This window comes from Neodiprion pinetum, chromosome 4 (genome assembly GCF_021155775.2).
Source record: "Neodiprion pinetum isolate iyNeoPine1 chromosome 4, iyNeoPine1.2, whole genome shotgun sequence".
Classification (NCBI taxonomy): Eukaryota; Metazoa; Arthropoda; class Insecta; order Hymenoptera; family Diprionidae; genus Neodiprion; species Neodiprion pinetum.
In genome coordinates, this window is record NC_060235.2 from 497,207 (window position 1) to 518,370 (window position 21,164).

Here is a 21,164-nt window from a genome sequence, read left to right on the forward strand (position 1 = left end):
CGGCGGCGAAATGCTTAAAAAGATGGGCGGCGGGGAGGTGGTACAAAGGCGGGCGAGTATAGGCGAACGGTAAATTTCCCGATAACCCAAGTTATTAACTTGTAAAGGCGGCGCAAGTTTAAGTTAAGTTGAGGGAGAACCTACGGGAGTTGAAACATCCCTCCTATTATCGCGAATTTACATGCCCGTAGAGTGGGAGGGAGCGAGAGGATAGATCAGCTCCGCTATCTCGCTCAGCTTCGGCAATAAAAGCCCCCCCGGTATAAGCCATAATGGTTTAATCAAGAACTTGTACCCCGTATTATACTCGACGGTGGTGCACGGAGCAAAGGATCACAGAGCAGCCTCGGTTACTCTGGCGATATTTAAAAAATATCGAACCAACATCGGGAGTGGTCTACCGGTTCCATCAAATTTCTTTACAAATGGCTGGCGGTGAGGTTGAATCGACGAAAATTCTCGGGTGTAGGTACTTAAATCTCCGGTCCGAAGTCTTGTTAATTTGCAGTCGAGTTTATTGTCGCGCAGCGTTACCAAAAATTTCATACGCTGTTAGAAAATTCACGGTTTCAATAAAAGTTCACACCGATTGGTGTAAAATTAAACATCATCGGTGTAAATCGTTCCGACTCTTGACACAAAGTGGTCTTGAAATGTTGACTTCTGTCGAATATTTTCAGTGTTACATTCAACACCGCATTTCTAACAGCGTATAGCTGCGGATAGTACTTTGTCGGTTTCAACGTCCTCCGAACGTTTTATTCGGCGGTCATTTAATTGCGTGGAATCTCGGATTTGCACAGAGAGGCGGAAACATCGAAAGGAAGAGGGAGAGGGACGTGATACCGCGCTAATTGAAACGACTAGACTAGCAGAAGCTCGGGAAAGCTGGAAGGGCAGAGGGAGTGATTTGTTTGAGTTGTGTGACGGTCTGGCGGCGTTTAACGAGCGTACCAAAGTCAGGGGGTTTACATTTTGTAGTGATTGCAAGACGTACGTCGCGTCGCGATGCTCCGGCCCCGTGATATATAAGGTGGCCCAACTCCGCATCGGTACCTACCAGCAGCGGTGCGTTACTACCCTGTTTGCCGAGTTCCTGGTAACTGGCTGTTTACACTTCATCCTCCCCCGCGCAAGGAGAAGAAGCTACGGCAGAACCAGCACCGGAACCAGAAGCAGAGAAGTAAGGTTGCTCTGCGGCACCCACGTTGAACAAACACGCGATCCAACGCGCAATAAATGCCGAACGTATCAGCCTCTCTCTATCCCCCTCCTCACCCTTCGCCAGTTCTAAAAACCGTCTCACCGGTCACTTCGTCCGAACCCCGATCATCGTACTTGTCGATTACACACCCCTTTGCCCTTCGGTGTTGTGCACTATTTATCACCCAGATACTATACGTAGACACCGAGATCCTCTTCCACCTCCGATTACAACACAACCGCATAACCGTGTTCCATACATAACACTCTCGGACCTTTGTTTGGCCAAAGAGAATAGCCCGCTCGATAGTCGATGGCCCTTTGTCAAGAGATTATCCTACGTTTGTGCCAACAGAGTAACGCACAGAGACACGAGGAGCTTGGAGCTGTGAGGAGGGTCCTGTGGGTGACTGACGCGCCTGCAACTTTGTATTTCTTCGGTACGATCTCCAGTCATTTTCGTACATAGCTAAGTCTGTAACGGTAACGGGGGGAGGTGAAAAAAAATACCCCACGCGAATTTAAATATCCGTTCGCGAGAGACCAACTTACGTTTTCGACTCGAGACACGTGAAATTTTAACATTTTTTTTCTTTTGGAATTCATGCAAATAGTTTTTAGGCCCACGTGATACTCTGTTAAAAAACGAAGAAAATGAGGACTGTGGAGAACTGTTAACGATATGACGTAGCCGAGAGATGTAATTTACAAGGTTGGGACGTTTTTGCAACCTTCGTTACTGAAGTAGGTAAAAAAAAAAAAAAATAAAAAATAAAATTGCGTTAACGTTCTAGGCTTAAAAAGAAGCAACGTTTTCGCGTAATCACGACGTTATATGGATTACAGATGACAACTATAGGTTTGAAACTAGGTTCAGAATCCGTCTCTAGTGTACAATAGATATCGGGTGCGTACTCGGGACTGGTGAGCTTACCAGAGACAGGCTTAGGACGGAGCGGGAGGAAGGATCGGAAGGATGGGAAGGCAGAGCACGCCGAGCACGAAGCGCGCCAACTTGCCACTATAGTTACTAATTAATCATTTCAGAGTCGAGGATTCAAGTGGTTTTCAAGTTTCGAGTGCCGGATTAACAAGTTTCCCAACGGGACCAAAGCGAGCGAGCGGATGGAGGGAAGGAGGGAAGGAGGGAAGGATGGTAGGCGGGGGCGGGTTGGCACCGGTGTACAGAGATATCGCCGTGCCGAAGACAAAGTGGGCTTTAACGCGAGGAGATTATCAAAAGCGAATGGGAGAAATCCCGCGGCCCAAACCGCTGCCTTCGACGGATAGAGAAATACCTACGGACAGAAGGACGAACGGACGGACGGACGGATCGGCCTCGAATGGAGGGAAGAGAAGGGATGAAAGCTCTTCGCAACCTGCGGGAACTCATTGGTGCCGGCTAGCGGTCGAGGAAACAGAGACTTGGCGATAAATGCGAGTGAGACAACAACGGCATCCAGCCTCCCCCCCCCCCTCCCTGCCCCATCTCGTTCCGTTCTGTTTTCTTTTCTCGTAACAGAGTTAAAAGAGTACGCACCGCCTACGGTTATTACAAGGGTCAGGGTGGATGTGTTTGCACGCCTCATGGTTACGTGGATGGGCTAAGGGGGGAGGTTTACATATTTGAGTTACGCGACACCGCGAATTCTGCAAGAGGTTACGAGGAGAGGAAAATGACGGGGTGATTTATCGCGAGCCGCGTCGTGCTACGAGCGTGCATACCGAGCCTCTGACACCCCGAAAGATTGTCAACCCGACTGGATGAAATTTCACTCCTAAATGGACGAGGGGACGGCCCGCGAGTGTCCTTTGGGCCTCCTCGAGGACATCCACTGCGATTTTCGAACCTGTATCTTCTCCCGAGTTTGGGCCGATTGTTTTGGGACACATGGGACGATTCAATTCTATCGTTTCATCTTTAGAAGCCGAAACGCCGTTTCCTTAAATCACGTCTACGTGGACACCCGAATACATGGACTCGACTACGAGACTAGGATACCCGAAAATGGATTCAGTGGTTACAATGAAAAGTTTCAACGGCGGCTGAAACCGCCCTGAGGAAAATAATAGTCCTTCTTCAGAGCGGACAAAGGACGGGGTTTCGAGTGAGGCGATAAGAGCTTTCGGCCGGGTTGACGGGTGTCACGATAAACTGTTGTACAAGAGGCGGGTTAGGCACTCGCTGTTCTCTCCTTGCTCGAAACGCGAGGTGAAAAATAGCGGCAGCAATGGCGGTTTCACGTTTATTTCGGGCGCATTGTAGAATTTTCCGTTAAAAAGTGCGATTCTCGCGGAAGGACATCACCTTATATAGAGTTATATTTACTTGGGAAGAATTTAAATTCGGAGTAGGTAACAAATTTTTCAGATGGAGGTAAATGAATTTAAAAAAATAAAAACTGTATCGAAATAACGTTATCTCCGAATGGAACACCCTCGTGCGGGATAGAGAGCTCGCCCATCTGGCTGGCCCGATCATAAATTCCAGGCTTCAGGATATTCAAGAAGAATCAAGCTTAACGAAGGTAAAACAGAAGTTGAAATAGGGCAAGGATGGGATGTGAAAGCAGCTTATTGTTAGAAAGAAGACGCACAGCAGTTCGAGGAATTCTTATCGTTGAAATGTCGTCTTCGCCGTGGAACGGATAGTCGGATAACTAGTTCCTGAGAGCATAATTAGCTTTCATGCAGCGTATCCAGAATTTATCGTTTATAGATGCAAAACGTCGCGAAGGCAGCTTGCTGCCCGTTTCGCTTCGCATCGCATTTCACAAGTTTGGACAAGGAAACAGATTGTCGGATAAGGTATAAAGTGAAATAACAAGAAACGAAAAGAAATAAGGAAACGTAAAAAGATAACAGTGGGGGTCCTAGTCCTCTGTTTATAGGTGAACGCGATAACCGTGAGGGCGAATCGCGATGGCCTCTGTATCTCTTCGCATGTTTCGCGGAAGGCTTTTTCAAATATGATTTCGTTCAAAATTCCGCTCGCGTCTCGCATCGCCGATTGATTTTTGCCTACGGGTACTTGATTCTTCCCCAGCTTATATCTTACTTTCTACTTTTCGAATCTCTCCGCTGCTTCCTGCATGTATTACTTCACGTTATTGTACTTACAAGTTTTTTGTTAGTCGACTGTAAGATGTAACCGCAATACTCGCGTATAATAATTTCGTATCAAACTACAATCCAACACGAATCACTGATCTACGAATCATCAGTTTATTTGAATTATTACTTTGGTCCGGGACGCGGCGATTACAGTTAGTTCTCAGTTTTTCCCTGGTGACGATTAGTAACGATCGAGCGACGACGAGCTGCAGACTCGGGAAGCCGATCGCGTGGCTAGCGGATCGAATTGTCGGGCGAAACCCGGCGATTTGACGCCTGGAATCGTATAATTTATAGCGGCAGACTCGTCGCGTTCTTCGTACCCTGGAGATCGTAATTTTGCGTCAACAAACTAGTTGCGCCAGCTCTGGCCTAGATTTTTTGCCTGACTGGGCTTTTGGAAAAATCTGCAACCGTTAACGCGAGTTCGATAATGATGTAGGAAATAATTTACTTTCTCGACGGTGAACAAATAAAACACTTGCGGCTGAACGCGTATGCATATATTTTGAAAAATAGTTCTCAACGTAGGAAAAAGTTGGAAGTAGGAAAAAATTTGGCTTCATTTCTATAGAATTCTGTCGATCTATGAAACGTGCACCAAGCTTACCTCCATGTTTCTCGCAAAATATCCTCATCTCTGAAACTCATTTTCGCTCGTTTCTTTCGTCGGATGCTCGCGTGCTTCTGGTAACGGTCAATAATTACCCAGAGCCATCTCCTCGGGGTTGCGTAATTCCGCATAAGGGCGCGATTGACGATACTCGGATCTCTTATTTTCAGGTTTTCAATTCTCCGAAACGGTTCGCAAAGAAATAAAAACATTACCGAGAATCAAGTGGAACAAATTAAATGTTTCTGATCGAACTGAAACGAAGCGATTTATCCGCTTTCGAGCGCTTTTCAGTGCCATTAACCCCCGCGTGAGATTTCGTAAAGACCCTCGAGCTGTTTTTCATTATTTTTACAGCTGTCGTTATCATTCAGAGCGGATATTTTCTCTGCTCGTTTCATTATGTTGTGAAAGAAATTTTCGTCAAAGCTCGCCCCGCTCGCGATAAAAGCTTTTCATTCGTTGAAAAGTGGATAACGTTGTTTTTCAGCTGGTCGTTGTGTAAACCATGTTGGATTACCGATTACATAGCTTATTCAGAAAACGGGTTAAATCCAAGGTGCGCTTTAGATTATAAACTGTGGAGGGTAAGTGTGTCAACTAAAGCGAGAAAAGAATACACAAGTTTGAATGAAAGTACCGAAAAAATATTCGTAAAAAATTACATGATATTGTCGAAATGAAATTTTAGTCTTTAAAAACGCAGACGTAGTGATCGCCCTGGTTAATTCCTGCGAATGAAAAGTCGACACCGTGAATTCAAGCTTTCTCACACTTAGGTACTTCGTGTATGGAAGCCGCACGGCGGGAAAAAAAAAAAGAAAGATGATAATTTTTTCTCGTTATTCCCCCCATTTCTTTTCGGCACGTCTGTACTTTTTCTTCTACACCTGCCACCCCCCACCCGTGCTTATTCTTCTTTTCTTCTTCTTCTTCTTCCTCTTCTTCTTTTTCCTCTTCTCTAAAGTAATCCGGCAGAGGGTGTAATATATCACCGGTCTGCGAATCGTGGTGTACGTACATTGCAGGCAGGGTCGCGTCACATCGCGGCGTCGCGGTTCACCCACCGTATCATTTCGGAGAGAATTTCACGCATGGGTAAAGCATTAATACTCGTGGCGAGAAAGAGAGCTGCCGTTGCGGCTGGATAATGCCGATGAAATTCGCGAGTAAATTCATAAAATGAATTAACTTGAACAACACCATTCTTCAAACCCTTCCCCCGCCAATACGGTATAATATTTATACTTGCTGCACATTTACAGTGTTGGCAAATGAAAACGACAGGTAAATCTAGTAGGTATACTCATGCAACGTGATTAAGCGAGATGAATGTCCTTTGATTTTTGCGATTCTTTGTTTATTTTTTTTTCTCTTTTTTCCTTCTTATCCACGTCTTGTTCTCGTTCTAAACGGCAGCAGCGGCAGAATGAAAGGCAACAGCCTCGAGTTTCATTGAGAGGTGGAAGCTATAGGAACGACACGGGGAGAAAGAGAGAGCTGCTGCGAATAGTTATAGTTACAGAGAATGAGATGGGCCAGACGAAACGGCGCCCGGCGAAGCCTTCTTCGAACTGCGAACCCCATGGGAGCTTTGGGGGTTGGGGAGAGGGATTATAGGTGAAGGGGGTTGGTGTAGGGTCGGTAGGGTAGGTAGACTGCGAAGTGAGGTCAGGTGCGTGTGGTGTGCTCGCGGCAGTGTTTGTCCCGTGCCTTGTCAGTGTGAGGGGTGTGCAGGGAAGAGGGATGAAATCGTATTACTAGTGCATTGTGGGAGCTGAATAGCCCGCATTAGAGCCAACGAGGTTGTACCATCGCCCTCCCTCTCGCCCCTGACCCCCTGCGACTCCCGTCACCAGAGCGCTCCTCTTTCCTCTTTCTCCCTCTCGGCTCTCGGCTCTCGACTCTCTCGCCTCCGCCTCCTCAGCCCTCGCCGAACGAGCATTCCGCACTGTTTACGTACAATGAAAACGAAGCTTTATGGATTTCGCGCGAAATTAGGGAAGTTAATAACCTTAACCCCGCACGGAATGAACGGTGAGCTGAAAATACTTGACTCCACATACCAAAACTCCCGTTTCGGTAACGATACAACCCCGCATGCCTGGGACGACGGCAGTTGTACAGAGAACAAAGAATACATATAATATATGTATACAATATATACCAGCTACCGCCGGTAACGTCTGTACAAGGGCGTGAATATACCTAACCCGTGTTACTCCCAACTATTTCAAACACGGTGTAGGCACGCCGAAATTGCGCGGGAGCGGCGAGAAAGTTGGCATAGAAAAATGAATACGATACCGGAAGTGAAACCAAGGGATAATCAAGATTTGCGGCGAGAGGCGTATAAGAAGCTCGATGAAAGAGGTCGGTCGGTCGGTAGCAGTGTGCAATGAAGTGAAAAGTAGCACAAAGTGGCGGAGCGGTAACGCGAGTGAGGAGCGGCCGGCGTATTACGTCTGGCTGGCTCAAGGCTGTTGCAGGGCGGGGGTGTAAGAGTCTCGGGCCATCGGAGGTTCAGAGGTTGAGGAGGTTGAGGTGGAGCTTCAGCTCGACGCGACGGTGTTCTTGAGCATCGGGCTCTTCTCCCTTCTCTCTCCTAGCGCGGCGCTAGTGTACTACAACTAGATCTCCCTTCCCTCTTCCGAGTGTGTAAATGTAACGGTGTTGGCGGCGGCGGGTGCCCTGCCTAGGAAGAAGAGCTTCGTATAAGCGCAGAGGGCGAACGATACCGCCTCTCGCGCTGCCGGTAATTGCTTCGACTCAAGAATGCAATATCCCTTTTCCAAGAGTCTTACCCCTCCTCTACCCCCCCCTCTCTCCCTTAGCGCTCTATTTTTTCCACCCCCGTCCCGGCCGCACCGTTACTTCATTTCTTTTACCAGGTGAACGAAGGTTCAACCGGGCAGCAGCTCCGATATTTCATCCCCGTTCTTTGTACACGCGCGTTGCATCCCCCGTCGCATCTTTTGTTCTCAAAGGGAAACTGCGCAGTCTAGTAGTATCGAGAGTATATTGCACCCCCACCGGCATCTCCGTTTCTTTCTCCTTCTCGTCGTCAAACATCTTCTCAAGCATTACGAACGAGACTGCGAGTCGAAATTAAACCCCGACGTACGGACGGATCGCTGCTGTAGTAGGTATACTACATTCGCGCAACGCTAACCTCCACAACCTCCGAGTCGAGAAGAGACAAGAGCACAACCGTCGTATATCTCCTTCCAAAGACGACGGTTGCACTGTTCGAGCGATGGTACGTATAAAGTAGGTAAGTACCTACGGAGACACGGAGACGGATGTAAGGAGCACTATCTCATACAGCCGTGTGACTCGAGAAGTGTCCATCGAATATTGTCAAATAACGTTCGAAGGAGTGACCGGAACGGCGCTCGTGTAGTGGAGGACGTGATCCTGATTGGTGCTTCGTCCTCTCAATTTCCCTATACTTTACGAAAACTTTCTATACACGGATACAGTCCTCCATCTTGTCACCACCCTCCATAAAACTAGGCAAGGCTGTTCGTTGTTTGATCGTTTGACCGTCACTTCGGACGGGTCGCAGCCTCGCTCACTGAGTGATTGCGAGAGGGGAACGGCGAGAAGTAGATACACGACGACGTCAGAGACAGAGCAGGGGTGCGATGAAGAACTTGAAGTAAAGTTTCACCCGACTTCTGTGAGAGAGATCGTTTCGGGTTTTCGGTGGTCCGTTAAGAGTTTACCAGACCGAATTGGGTATGGTACGGCAGGGGGGGGGGATGGAATATTACCACAATGAGAAATACCTCGGGCTCCGTTGTGGGAATAAATTTTCTCGAGCTAGCCAGCCGGCGTCATGTGTACAGACCGGAAGAAGAGGAAAAAAAATAAAAAATGAAAACATTCGAGAAACTCGAGCTGAAAGACGTTTGCGCGGCAGCGTGTGTGTGTCTATGATACCACAACACAATATACGCGCGACAATTCGCGAATCCTCGGAAGTTACCGAAGGGTGAAAACAGGGTCGGAGGGGGTGGGTTGTGTGTTTTCTGCATATGTACAATCTACCTACGCCAATTCCCCAGGTATTTGCGGTCGCCGGTTGTCGTACAGTGCAGAGTTCGTTAGCGTTAATGAAACGCGAGTTGTTGGCATACCTATTTCTCGGTTTTTTCGTCATTTCATTATCTCTTAGCGAGAATATGCCGCCCTGCCGCCGCTATTTGTTCTCAACCGATGGTGAATTTTCATTAGGAAGAAACAAAAAAAATTACACAAACATAACGGCGGTGGCACGGTTCGTCATTTGGACGATGTTATATAAGAAGGATTAACTTACCAGCATCGTTGTCTCCCGGAACACCTAGGCTGTCGCTGTTGTCGTTGATAAATGCCTCCGTCGTTGAGGTGAAGGTCTGAGGCGACAGGGTAAGATCCGGTCCGCTCTCGCTGTCAAACAGCTCCAAGCTTCCGTTTCCTGAAAGAGAAGAGAAGAAGGCGCGTCGTGAGTACGTTTCTCTCTCGGGCCTTTGCGTCTTTTGACTTATCGTATTAGCCCGAACAGCCGCCGCCGCCACTCTCAGAGCTAACTCTCCGCTCTCTCGACTCGAGACTCGAGTGGATTTTATACATCCACCTGAGCGAACGAGCGCTAGTAGGAGAAGGAGGGTAATTAAGCTGTACTTAGGCCGGAGTAATTACTGCAGAGACTGCTGCTTTGTTGTCACTCACCGTCGTCACGGGGAATTTGGCATCGAAATTGATACGAGGGCTGTCAAAAACTTTCAGGTCAACGACCATCCCTCTCGTGACACTGACGCGGTCAAAGGAGCAGGATCAAGGCAAATCGTGGCTTTTCATCGACGGCTCCTAAGCGCTCGGAATTTGATCATTACCAGGATATCCTGCTCTTCGGGGCAGGGCAACCGAAGACATCCTACCGGTTTTATAACCACGACGAGAGAGGTATCGAAAGCCGCGCAGAATGAACTAAATCTTTTCTTCTTCGCTGCATGATTATTATTGTTGTTATTATTGTTGTTATCATTATCGAGTAAACGAAGAGAGAAGACGCAAAGGATTTTGGAGTCCACCGGAGGACAAAGCCTGTTGAAACGGGGCGGTAACAAGGGTCGGACACGTATAAGAGACATGCCAGAACCAACGTCGCGAACCGGTATATACGGTGATGGACCGATCGATACGATTTCTGATTCTAAACTGACCGCGTGTTCGAGCTCCGACGACTGGCTTCCCCTCAAGTACCGAAAAGTATCACCACCACCCTTTGCGTAACACGGCAACTCGGCGAGAAACGGTAAGAGCCAAAAATCGCAACATCAAAGAGATCTAGTTTTCCATCAATCGTGTTTCACAGTACAAACGAACCCGCAGGTTGTCCAAAGCGTGGCTGGCGCACCGACACGATGAATCATCAACTGTGCAGTGCCGAGCTAGTGAAATATGTAAATAATACTGCGGGAGCGTCAAAGCCGATGCCTGATTATTATCGGTGGCGGACGGAATGCTGAGGGGCTTCAGGGTCCGCTGGTCCCAGTCCGACGGTTCATGCATTTATGCCGCACGTTTGCACGCTGCATTGTGCCGCGATACGGTAGCAGGTGACTCGAGTCCGCATCAGGTTCGCGCGTATCTATTCGGCACAGAACAGGGACTCACTTCGTAGTGAAGATCGAAGCGAAGCCCCGAGACCGGTCCGTGGCCTTAATACATCCGTTATACCGGAGGGACGTTTCGGCCCCTTTGGACCTGTTCTTCTTCGGTGAACGCATCGGTGGTGATCAATGGCAAATGGTGAATTGGGAACACTGAGCGGCGGCGGCGGCGGCGGCGACCGGGGCAGATAATCGATATAGATCGATGGCGGGGGGCGAAGCGGTTGTTGGCAAGTCTAATAAATTGCAGGGTATTGTTGGGGTTGAGCTACACTGGTTCGCTCACCGGTCCGCAGACATTGACGACACGGATGAAATGAGTCCTGCCGGGTAGGTATACGGATAACGGGCAACAATGGGGCCCCAAAGTCACGTAACGGCACGAGTCGTCGTCCTTCCGCATTTATACGGGATGATCCGTACCTGCTCTCGGTAAATAGAGAATGACGGTACTCGATTCATCAACCCGGGATTGCGAAGGAGAGACCGGACCAACCAACCAACCAACCAACCAACCAACCAACCAATCCATCCATCGGTTCTCTTTACTTTTTTTCAGCCTGCCGTGTGCCTACGTTGAAGGCTTTCCCTTTGACGGAAAAAGACTACATTAAAATCCGGAGTAGGTATGTAGCGGGTAGGTGCGCGTGCGGTGTTGCCGTGAATTTCGAATTTACGTCCTGGCATTATGATTACAAACAGGTAGCAGCCCGGGGAATTAGAGCACAAGGCATTGAAACCGCAACGCGATCCGCAGAAGCGCAACAAATTGAACCGGGAGCAGATAGGTCGCAACAACCAGCTTGTATAGGTATATCAAAGGCCCAGAGGGGGTGGTTTTGTAATGTCGGCTACAATACCACCTACAAATACGGGGCTGACCAGAGTGGGTGTTAATTTACCTCGGACGAGACCGTGACCGAGCTGAGCCGGAGCAACAAGGAGCCGAAAGGTTCGCGGCTGTACATACCGGCGGTAATTTCGCATCGTTCGAAGAAGTTGTCAAATTCGAAATCATATTCAAGTTAGTAATGTTGCGGTAAAGATTTACGCTGAGGGAAAACCGTTGTTTTGCAATTTTCGGAATTGTCTGAAATTCAACGAACCGTAATAAAACAAAACGCATTCATACTTCGAAATCTTAGTTTCTTAAAAATCATTGGAGAGAAAAAAAGACTTTCCTTTTAATTTTACGTTACCAACTTCAACCTCGTAATTGGAAAAACGCCGAAAAAGTTACAGAACCAAACTATCGGTGTCAGCTTCTGGTCAGTCCGCCGATACGACTGGCGCGCTGTGGTTCCGGATTGTTATATGTTTTCAGTGAACGTTTCGCCGGCTAATTGTCCACCACGCTGAAAGGTACGTCGGTATGGAAAATCAGGGATTGATTATTTTTACGCCGCTCGCTCTGATCAGCGTAAACATTGGCTCGTCGGTTGGATTCGACGGTGAAATATTATGTGAAGGAATCTAGAAACTAAACCACGTTCCGTATTTTCAGGCTTGAATGTATAATTAAAAAACGGCAAAGAGTAACGAATTACGAAACGAGCAAGGATTGTGCGCCGGTAACCTAATTAATTGCAATTGTAATTGAAATTGAGATTGAGAAAGGAAGGGAGGGAGAAAAAGCCTATCGAGAATAATAATACCGTAGATGGGTGGGCGCAGCGTCGAAACAAGTTTCGCGAAACTTGAACGGAGAACAGGGGGTGAGAATGATAAGGTAGACCGGTCTCGCACGTATAGCCTGTAGATCCGACGCGGACGAGGGGAAGAAGGAAGAGCAGGATGAAGTATTAAGTTTATTCAGCGCCCGTCCATATCCTTCGGCAAGCGACGAACCCCGGTTATTAATTTTCCCGATGTATATGGATGAGTTCTGTTCTGACTAGGCAGTCCGCGACGAGGAAGGTGGGCGGGAAAAGGGCGGAGGGGGATGGGGAAAACGGGGGTCGCAGTTGGCGATGGAATACCAAAGGGTGGCTAAATTGCTATCGATCCTGTCGCAAATATCCTTTGCTTTATTGTCCTGTCCTACCCCGCGTCACGTACTCCCCTCAATCTCCCCCCTCCTTCCGGCCGCGAACGATATTGCTCCCCGCTTTCTTTTCGCGCCTTACTTTAGTCGTTGTTGATAAGATTTCGCGAGGCGTGGGCAACACCGGAACTGCAGTGATTCTTCATTGGCACGTCATACGCGAGTTATAAACGTTACGTAATGTGTGTACAGAGAATAAAACGTAACAAAAAAATAGCCGGTTGGGTATTCGAAAGGACGAAACTCAAGCCCGCTGACCATCTCACGACTTAGTCACACGTCGATTCATCGAACCTTCTGTATGCGATTCCGTTTAAACGTTCACCTGTTGCACCTGCTTTCCTAGACGGGCGGAGATGGGAAAATTTTGAATCGAAACCATTGATTCGGCCTGATGCTGGTCGAATGCGCACGAAAGAGAAATGACGGTGATCGAATTTAAATTTTGGTACTTTCCTTCGGGACAAAGAAGCCGAGCAGCCCACCAGCACAGCTGTCAGCGCGGATAGGGCGCTACGGATTATGCATATTACATTGAGAGTCCTCGTTATCTGGCGGGTCCTCACCCCTCGTGCCGAAATGTTATCGCAAAACTTATCCCATAGCGGAAAAGTAAGTGCGTTGAGCCGGTTTCAGGACGGCCACCGAGGCGAGAAGAGTCTTGAGAGACTCCGCGGGATTCCCCGGTTTACGGGGCCTGTACCTGTAAAAGCCGAAACCCCCGTACGGCATAAGCTCGCGACATTATCCCGGCGTCTTCCTATCCCCCTCGCCTCGTCGGCCGACTGCTCTGCGTTGCGCCAGAACTGTATCTCTATTTCCAACTCAGAGCCTGCGCGACCGCGCGGACAAAGTTAAGATCTACGATACGTCAAACCCTTCGCCGAAGACTCGGCACTCCTTATACGAGGGAAAAAAAAATAAAAAATATAACTTACTAACGTGTCTTTGATTCTCAGCAATGTCAACCCTACGCCTGCCATATTATGTTTTTATTTTCTGTTTTTATTATCGTTCTTGGCCATTTTTAACCCGCTTAGGAGTACGGTTCGATAGTTTGCGTTACAACATTTCCAGTCGTTTGACAAATAGAAATTTTTACAACATTCGAAAACTCCGTAGATACCGAAAAACCCACAAGTCAGACGTAACGATATCGTAACAGGTCTCTGTCGCAGGGTTAATATAGTACTATGAAAAACCAAATCAAGGTGGGTAATTATTAACATTTTCACGACGTGGGGTGAGGTATACACACGCCGGGTGGGAAGGGCTAGAAGAGGTGAGGGGGGAGGGCTTCGGCGGATCTGCAGCAAGGCAAAATTTGTGTTGAACTTTGCAAATTAATTTGAGACCCATCGAGTTACTCTAGCTACGGCTATTGTGGGTATAAGCTTGGAGGCTGCTGCGTCTATATATACATACGTCTATCTCCGTGCTGTATATGTATGTATAACTCTGAGCCGCGTGGAACAAAGATAATCTAATCATTTCGGGACAGACAGTAATTAGTGCCTTGATCAATAATCACGCGATTATAATTAATACGTCGTAATTAAGGGTGGTTAGAGCAGCGATGATTGATAATCAGCCAATTGTTTACCGATTGCGGGTGTATAATCATTATACCTGTGTACGGATAATCCACGTCTCATTTCCGGGGAAAAACTCACGATCTTTCATCGTACACGTACACGTCGATAATTAAAGCATTACGCTTTTACATTTAAAGATTTAACGCACGGCGAGGAAGAAGAAAAAACACGAACAGACCGTCGCTTTGTGTAACTATAATTCAGGTAACTTTGAGTCAATTTGCAATCAGGCTGCACTCCTCCCGTTATATCGGACCTGCTAGGTAGAGAGAGAGACGCGGAGGGTGTGTGTGAGAGAGAGAGAGAGAGAGAGAAAGAGAGAGAGAGAGAGAGAAAGAGAGAGAGAGAGAGAGAGACAGATAACCGTCCCGTATTTACCATAATGCGATAAGAGGCGCGGTGTCTCGTACATTTAAACGAGCACTCACTCCTCCTCTCTCTCGCTCTCTCGGTCTCTCGGTCGCTCATCCGCCATAGGCCAGACTCCATGGTCCGGGGACGCGGACTCCTGCGATTGGTTGCGGTCTGATCTATGTCGAAGTGGGCGGGGGCGAAAATGTTTTGATCCTTCGGGCGTTCCCGGTCCGGCAAGCCCGAGGTATTAGAGTCGGCGGTCGACGGTGGCCTGGACCACGAGCCACCGAAGATATCCGTTCGTCCATCCGCTGCGTACGACTTCCGTCGACTGTGAAATGAGCAGATTCCTGAAAGAAAGTGGATAAAGGTTGCGAATTTCGAGCTTCCTCCCATCGGCCCAGCCAGCGGTAGGAAATTAGACGATTATTCGGTACCTAGACGTAGCTACCATAGGCGAAGCTTGCGGCGAGGGACCCCAGAAATTGCTGGGAATTACGTGGGTCGAAGGAGCGACCTTGGTTCACTTGCGAATGTAACGCGGCCGCGGTTACCAGTTACAAAGTAGGCATTTGCCCGCGCCGCGCCGCAGCGACGGTAATTAAATTAGTTGGTTAAACGAACCGGATTCCTCTACAAACTGCATCCATCCGACTATTACATACATACGCACGCGTACATACTTGCCGGACCGTGGTCGCTTTATCGTGGGCTTAATGTGCTTCTTACCCCTCCGCGTTTGCCAACGCGGAAACTTGTCACAGAAATGACTCGGAAACTGTAAAACTACAAAGGAGAGTGAACTGCGGTAGGTATCGCACGAGGAGGGTATATCCGAAGCCACTTCGTAGATCAACGTCGTACGGTACGAATAATTCCCGATGTTCAGCAGCGTGTTCTCAAAGGATTCCGGGGGGCGATAAGCAAGCTCCGGCTCCCTGTTATACTTAAATACATCCATCGAGAATAGGTGCCGAACCTGCACGAGGGAACGAGCGCAGCGACGTGCGGAGGTGTGGGCACTTACCCCGCGGTACATATTTGCCTTGGGCTTACCGCGATATTGGCTTCAGGTTTCCCAGGCTAATGTCCTGACTCCCGGAAGCACGGTTCGCACTCCCGAATGCAGTAAGACCGAGATTGATTCAAGGGATTTGAGGGATCGTCGGGATCCCGGGAATCCGGTCGCGGAGAAAACCACCACCGCATCTCCCTGTCGCGGCGTTGCGTCACTTTCGACAGTCTCCGACTTGATCGGATTTCCGGGTCGAGCAGCGTCGAGATGAAAGGAAAACAAGAATAAAAAAAAAAAATAAGGTATAGAAAAAACTGAAATTTTTCAGTCATCGCGAGGCTGGAAAAATACAGGGACGATAATTCACTGACACCGAGTGACAACGAGCTACCGTCGAGTCGGTTCTTTTCCATGGATGTACACGGAGGGATATTGCCGCTGGAGATATAACGTAAGACGGCAGTTACGTAGCGATACTCCAGGGTGAAGTTGGATAGGGGAAAAGAGGTATGGAAGGGACCTTCTCTCGGAATTAAGAACCCTCGACACTGCTATCCAAGCATTCAGAGTTGATCCCTTCCCACTCTTCTTCCGCCCATCAGTCGCCTCGCATTTCCCGCCCGTTCCTTTCAACTTTTTCCTCCTCATTTTCACAAACAGGATATACAAGAGGCCCCCCGCTTCCTCCGGAGTGCCGGGCTCTGACCGTATTTATCTCCTCTCTCTCTCCCGCCGCTCTCTACAATCTTCTCACCTTCTTCGACGCCTCGGCCTCGCAACAGCCTGGAAAAGAAAAGCCCGTGGCTTTGCAGAGGCGCCGTTTTCTCATTTTCATTCGATATATATAGGTACCTCTGCACACGTAGACTTGGCGCTGGGTGGACGCGGAATTATAGAAGCGAGCACCCACAGCCGGGGGGACGAAATCGGCTTACGACCTCCTCGGTCGAACCGACCGAACTCGGGAAAACAAAGCGGAACAACCACCCGAGCGACCAACCCCACAGGGAACTCTGAGGTTTGTTGCTTTAATTGTAATTTAATGTTATTTATCGTCCCCGGACTATAAACTTCCACCTCGTCAACCCATTTATCTTTAAATCACTAGAATTTCCACCCCCGCGTCTTATACATAGGTAGATATATACGCATACTCTTGGGCGTGGAATCTTGCCGCAGCAAGAACGCGGCGGGCTTAACTAACCTCAAGAAATTATTACGAAGACCTAACAAACGGGTCTACGAGCTTCCTACCTAGATAACGAACCTCGGATGAAGTTGCAGTTTCCACCCGGGTGCATGCCCGTTTCACGTACGCTGCAGACCTGAATTGCTCTATGATTCACACCGAGGGAGAAGATCCCGTTGATTGTAGCAATTCAAAAACACGCCCAATTCCCAGGGTACTCGGCGCTCATTCGTACGTCAGCGGCTCTTTCAAAAGAAACAACAACCGAGACATGATAAGTCGGCAAAACGTTTCGTCGGCACCTGCACCGCATGCCCGGGACAGCGAGGGTAAGAAGAGCAGAAGGGAAGAGGAGCGGGTTAGGTAGCTACGAGAGAATTTATGCCCTGCACCCACCGGAGCGCCGGTCAACGGGGGTACAGCTGGCACGAAGTCAAACAGCGTTCATAATTCACGTAGTTTCGTTTTGCGGTGGTTCGTTGCTGCTGCTGGTGCTAGCAGCGCCGCGGGTAGTATCGCAATAATTTTACGAGCGTACCCGCTGCAGTGGTTTCATCCCCCGAAACTCGGCTTATTACGAATTGAGGCCCTGTCGGTTTCACCCGGATGATTATTTTATTTTATTGATTTTTTTTTGTTTTCAACCTGAATCAGGGTGAAAGTGCACGCGGTTTGATCGAGGCTGAATCATCCGAATGGTTCTAACGAATATACGTATGGCAGTCATGCTCCAAGCAGTATCCGAAGGTACGATTTTCGCCAAGTTCTTGGCGCGTCGAAACCGCCCTGCCTCGACTGGTACCGGGATCCTCGTACGTGTCCCTTAACCAAGTCTCGAAATACGTGACGGTAGGATAATGGCTCGGGTACGTGGGATAGAAAATCTGCCACCCGCCATCGCCTGCAGGCTGGTGTTCGCCTATGTAACAACTACCGCACTTACATATGTACCTGCAACACACCAGCGACTGCATATGTGCACAAATAATCGGTGTAACGTACCTGCGGTATGCGATCAAGAACTTCCGTCAACGTTTATTATTATCAAACGTTTTTTCCCGACTAGTTGAGACAAATTGAGAATCGTTCGTCTTGTTCGAGACATTCACAAACGACAACTAACCGCAGCATAAACAATAGTGCAAGTGGTGAATTAACGTTTCTTTACGCATGGGCATGCGTAAGCTTGATAAAACGCACGTGCGTGTCAAATTTGCAAAACGCGTGGCATGATACGGGTACGTGAATTTGTAAACGTTGTACCGTAGGACGAGGATCAGGCGTGAGGTTGAAAAACATTTCTCACGTGCAACAAACGACCCTCCTAATCAATCGCCAGTCCCTCCCCCCCCCCCCCCCTCCCATATACCCGAGAAACTTAAGCTTAAGCCCGTCGTAACAGGCAGCCTCTCCAATAAATCTTTTCCTCTCCCCTTTCCCTTCCCCTCGCCAGCCATCCCTCTCACCATCGCAGCGGTAGCTAGAATCGCTTTGTAGCGGCACGATGGACGGGGCACGATACGAAGATACATAATGTAACCCATCAGTGCTCCGGTTGTGGACTGCTGACGCAAAAGTCTCATTGTGTGCAGGCAACTATCGATTCGTATCCATTGTATACCGTATAAGTCGATATTCGTTAAAGCCGGAGAAAATATTACAGAGGCGGATAAAAAAGACATATATATGCAAACAAATCGACCGATTAATTTGGTTGAAAATATGAACGGGGGAACGAAACTGGGAAAGTCTCGCAGACTTCGAACAGCGACGGCATCGCAACTTCCGGGTGAAATAAATCAGTTCACAATCTGTTATAATCCGTGAGATACAGATACAGAGAAGCTGATTAATTGCTATCCTGCAATAACGTAGAAGGGTCGGTGGATGATGCGATAGGCGTGAAAATTGAAAACGAGGGATATAAAATTGCACGAAGAAAAGTATAATTAATACAAGGCCGGTTCCGGCTACAGATTCCTACTACCGGCACACCTACCGACATCTTACCCAGACTCAAACCCTTCTCCGCGATTACGTCACCGCATTCACAGCGGGTTTTAGTCTGGGAAAGATGTCGGTAGGTGCGTCGGTAGTAGGGATTGTATGAACGCCAAGAAAGGATGTCCGTGTAGGTACGCGGTACCGACTTACCTGTGCCGGCGCCACCCAATCTGAGGACAGTGTCACCCTGAAGCGAGATGGAGAGAGTAGCGGTGTCGTCGAGCCGGGCCAAGACCTCTTCAGGAATGTCCTCAGGTTCGCGAAGCCTCAAGGTAACCTCCCCGGTACTCCCGCCTCCGGCGCCCCCACCGGCTTCCCCGTTGCTCATGGAGGCCGAGTACATGAACACGGAGCCATACCCGTGCAGGGATTGCAACGGCAGTCTCACGCCACCCACCTCCCCGACCGGACCCTGAAATCAGACGAGTCGGGGGTCAAGAAGGCATCCAAGGTATCAGATACGTTCGAGATCCAAGAGACACGACGCTCGATTATTCACGAGGGTCCAAGTTCAGGGGACGAATTACGCAAGAGAGAGTGCTCCGGTATTCGCTGATCGAAACTTCCGCAGTCCTTACACCTGCCGATAACGCGTTCTGCACAAGTCGTCGCGTCATCCTCGAATTCCTTGCAAAATAACGCAAGGTCCCGCCGCTTCCGGGTCACGAGCATGATACGGAACGCACGTGCAGATGCGACCGACTTTGCGTCGTTACGCCATAATCAAATACAGTCAATACCGTTCGCCCTCTTTTGCTGTTGCCAACGCGGCCGTAGGTCCGTGTGTTTACTAGGCCTCTGTCAGATCCGCAGAGTTCGGTAACGTGGGAACAATGTTCAAAAGCCGAATTCATATCCGAGCAATAAAATCCGATATTGGTCGGTGTATGCACGGCGAGTGGATTTTTATCGGAATATTTCCAACTCGCGTATACTCGTTGAATTATGGTACGTATAACGTATTATACGTACGCACGTACGCTAGACAGGCGTATTAAATTTTTTTCCGTTACGTAGGTACGTACCTGTGTGTAGTACGTGCATGGTTGTTATTATTATACCTTTTTGTGAATTACTCGACTCTCATCTCTCCGCCTACTCTCGACTGCAAACCATTTTCCATCTCGCTAATTGGCCTCCTCCGTCGAACGGCCGTATAATATGTAATTTGCTGCATGGTCGAGCACCGTTTCGAGGACCGAGGGACTCGAGGATGGGAAATGAAAAATATTAACGCAAGTGCGTTACGCATTCAGCCGCTTTTCTATCATCGTCCGCCCGACAACACGTGAAATCAATATTATGGGCGAAACCCTGCGCTGGGAAACCCATGCGAGGCTGCGAGATGTAGTCGCGGTATCGCTACGACACACCGTTTGATTTCGATGCGCACTTTCGCGATGTCCGAACGGGCATACAAATATAGTAAAATATGACAAACGGCACACGGAGCCAAAGTCGGGGCCCTTGATACGCGACGCGCGTACGTGAGACGATAAAATTGTGTGGCCGGCGCACGTACGTGGAGATGAGGAGAGTTCTTCCTGCACTCCAGTGAAGAGGAAAAGTTTTCTTCTTCCTCCTCCTCGGGAATAAGATAACCACCAAAGACGCAGCGGCGCTCCCGCCAAAGTCAGCAATAAAGATCGATGATGGGGTTACTACCGAGTTCCAACTTAGAACATCCGACTTGTTTACTCGACGTGCTGACAAGGATTCGTATTCGCGTCACTTCCTGCCGGTAATCCGAAATGCCGGAGTAAGGCAAACGCTGACGATCCGTGGTACGGTTCGATCCCTGATTGAGGACAGAGTTTCTTTTTGAGTTATCAAAATATTACGGGAAACCTGTTTTCTAGTGCATTGAATTCCATGGAAAGATATGTATCAGACATTTGTGTACATTGCTTCATTACTGAGCTACAAGATTCACAAACAACTAAAATTATTCTCGCCTGTTGATTAAATGGAAAATGTAAGATAACGTCCAGGAGCCACTAAATATGATATTGACATTGACCGCTCACATTCCTATTCCTACAACTATCAAACGTGTGACTTTGAAATAAAATAACTAGATTTCCTTGGACTACCCTGATATATATATATATATATATATATATATATCGGAGAGAATTAGCAATAACTTTTACCGGCAGGCAGCGGTTGCACCGCCCCTGGAATCCTTTCGCGTCAACTTTCCGCGCTTCTTCCTACGTCGTTTGACTTTACGACCGAGTTGTTGACGAAAATGTTCCGAGGCAATAAAAAGTCGAGGTCGTCCGGAACCATCGACCGAGCGTAGGATAAGAACGAGACGAGGGAGCGAGAAGGAGCGAGAAGGCTGGAGAAAACGATGGGGTTGGAAGACGC

General features: G+C 48.5%; 1 protein-coding gene across 9 annotated transcripts in view; it reads right to left on the reverse strand.

The window, feature by feature from the left end:
• The window catches only part of LOC124216189 (zinc finger protein 541), a 183,196-nt gene that overhangs the window by 47,621 nt on the left and 114,411 nt on the right, over positions 1-21,164 (reverse strand). For 8 of the 9 annotated variants that reach the window (XM_046620415.2, XM_046620410.2, XM_046620411.2 and 5 more), the window contains 2 exons: positions 18,942-19,203; positions 9,255-9,392 (listed from right to left, as the gene is read on the reverse strand). In XM_046620415.2, the coding sequence (XP_046476371.1) occupies positions 9,255-9,392; positions 18,942-19,203 (400 nt within the window). The remainder of the gene's footprint in view (positions 1-9,254; positions 9,393-18,941; positions 19,204-21,164) is intronic. The other variant, XM_069135453.1, reaches the window with a different exon arrangement.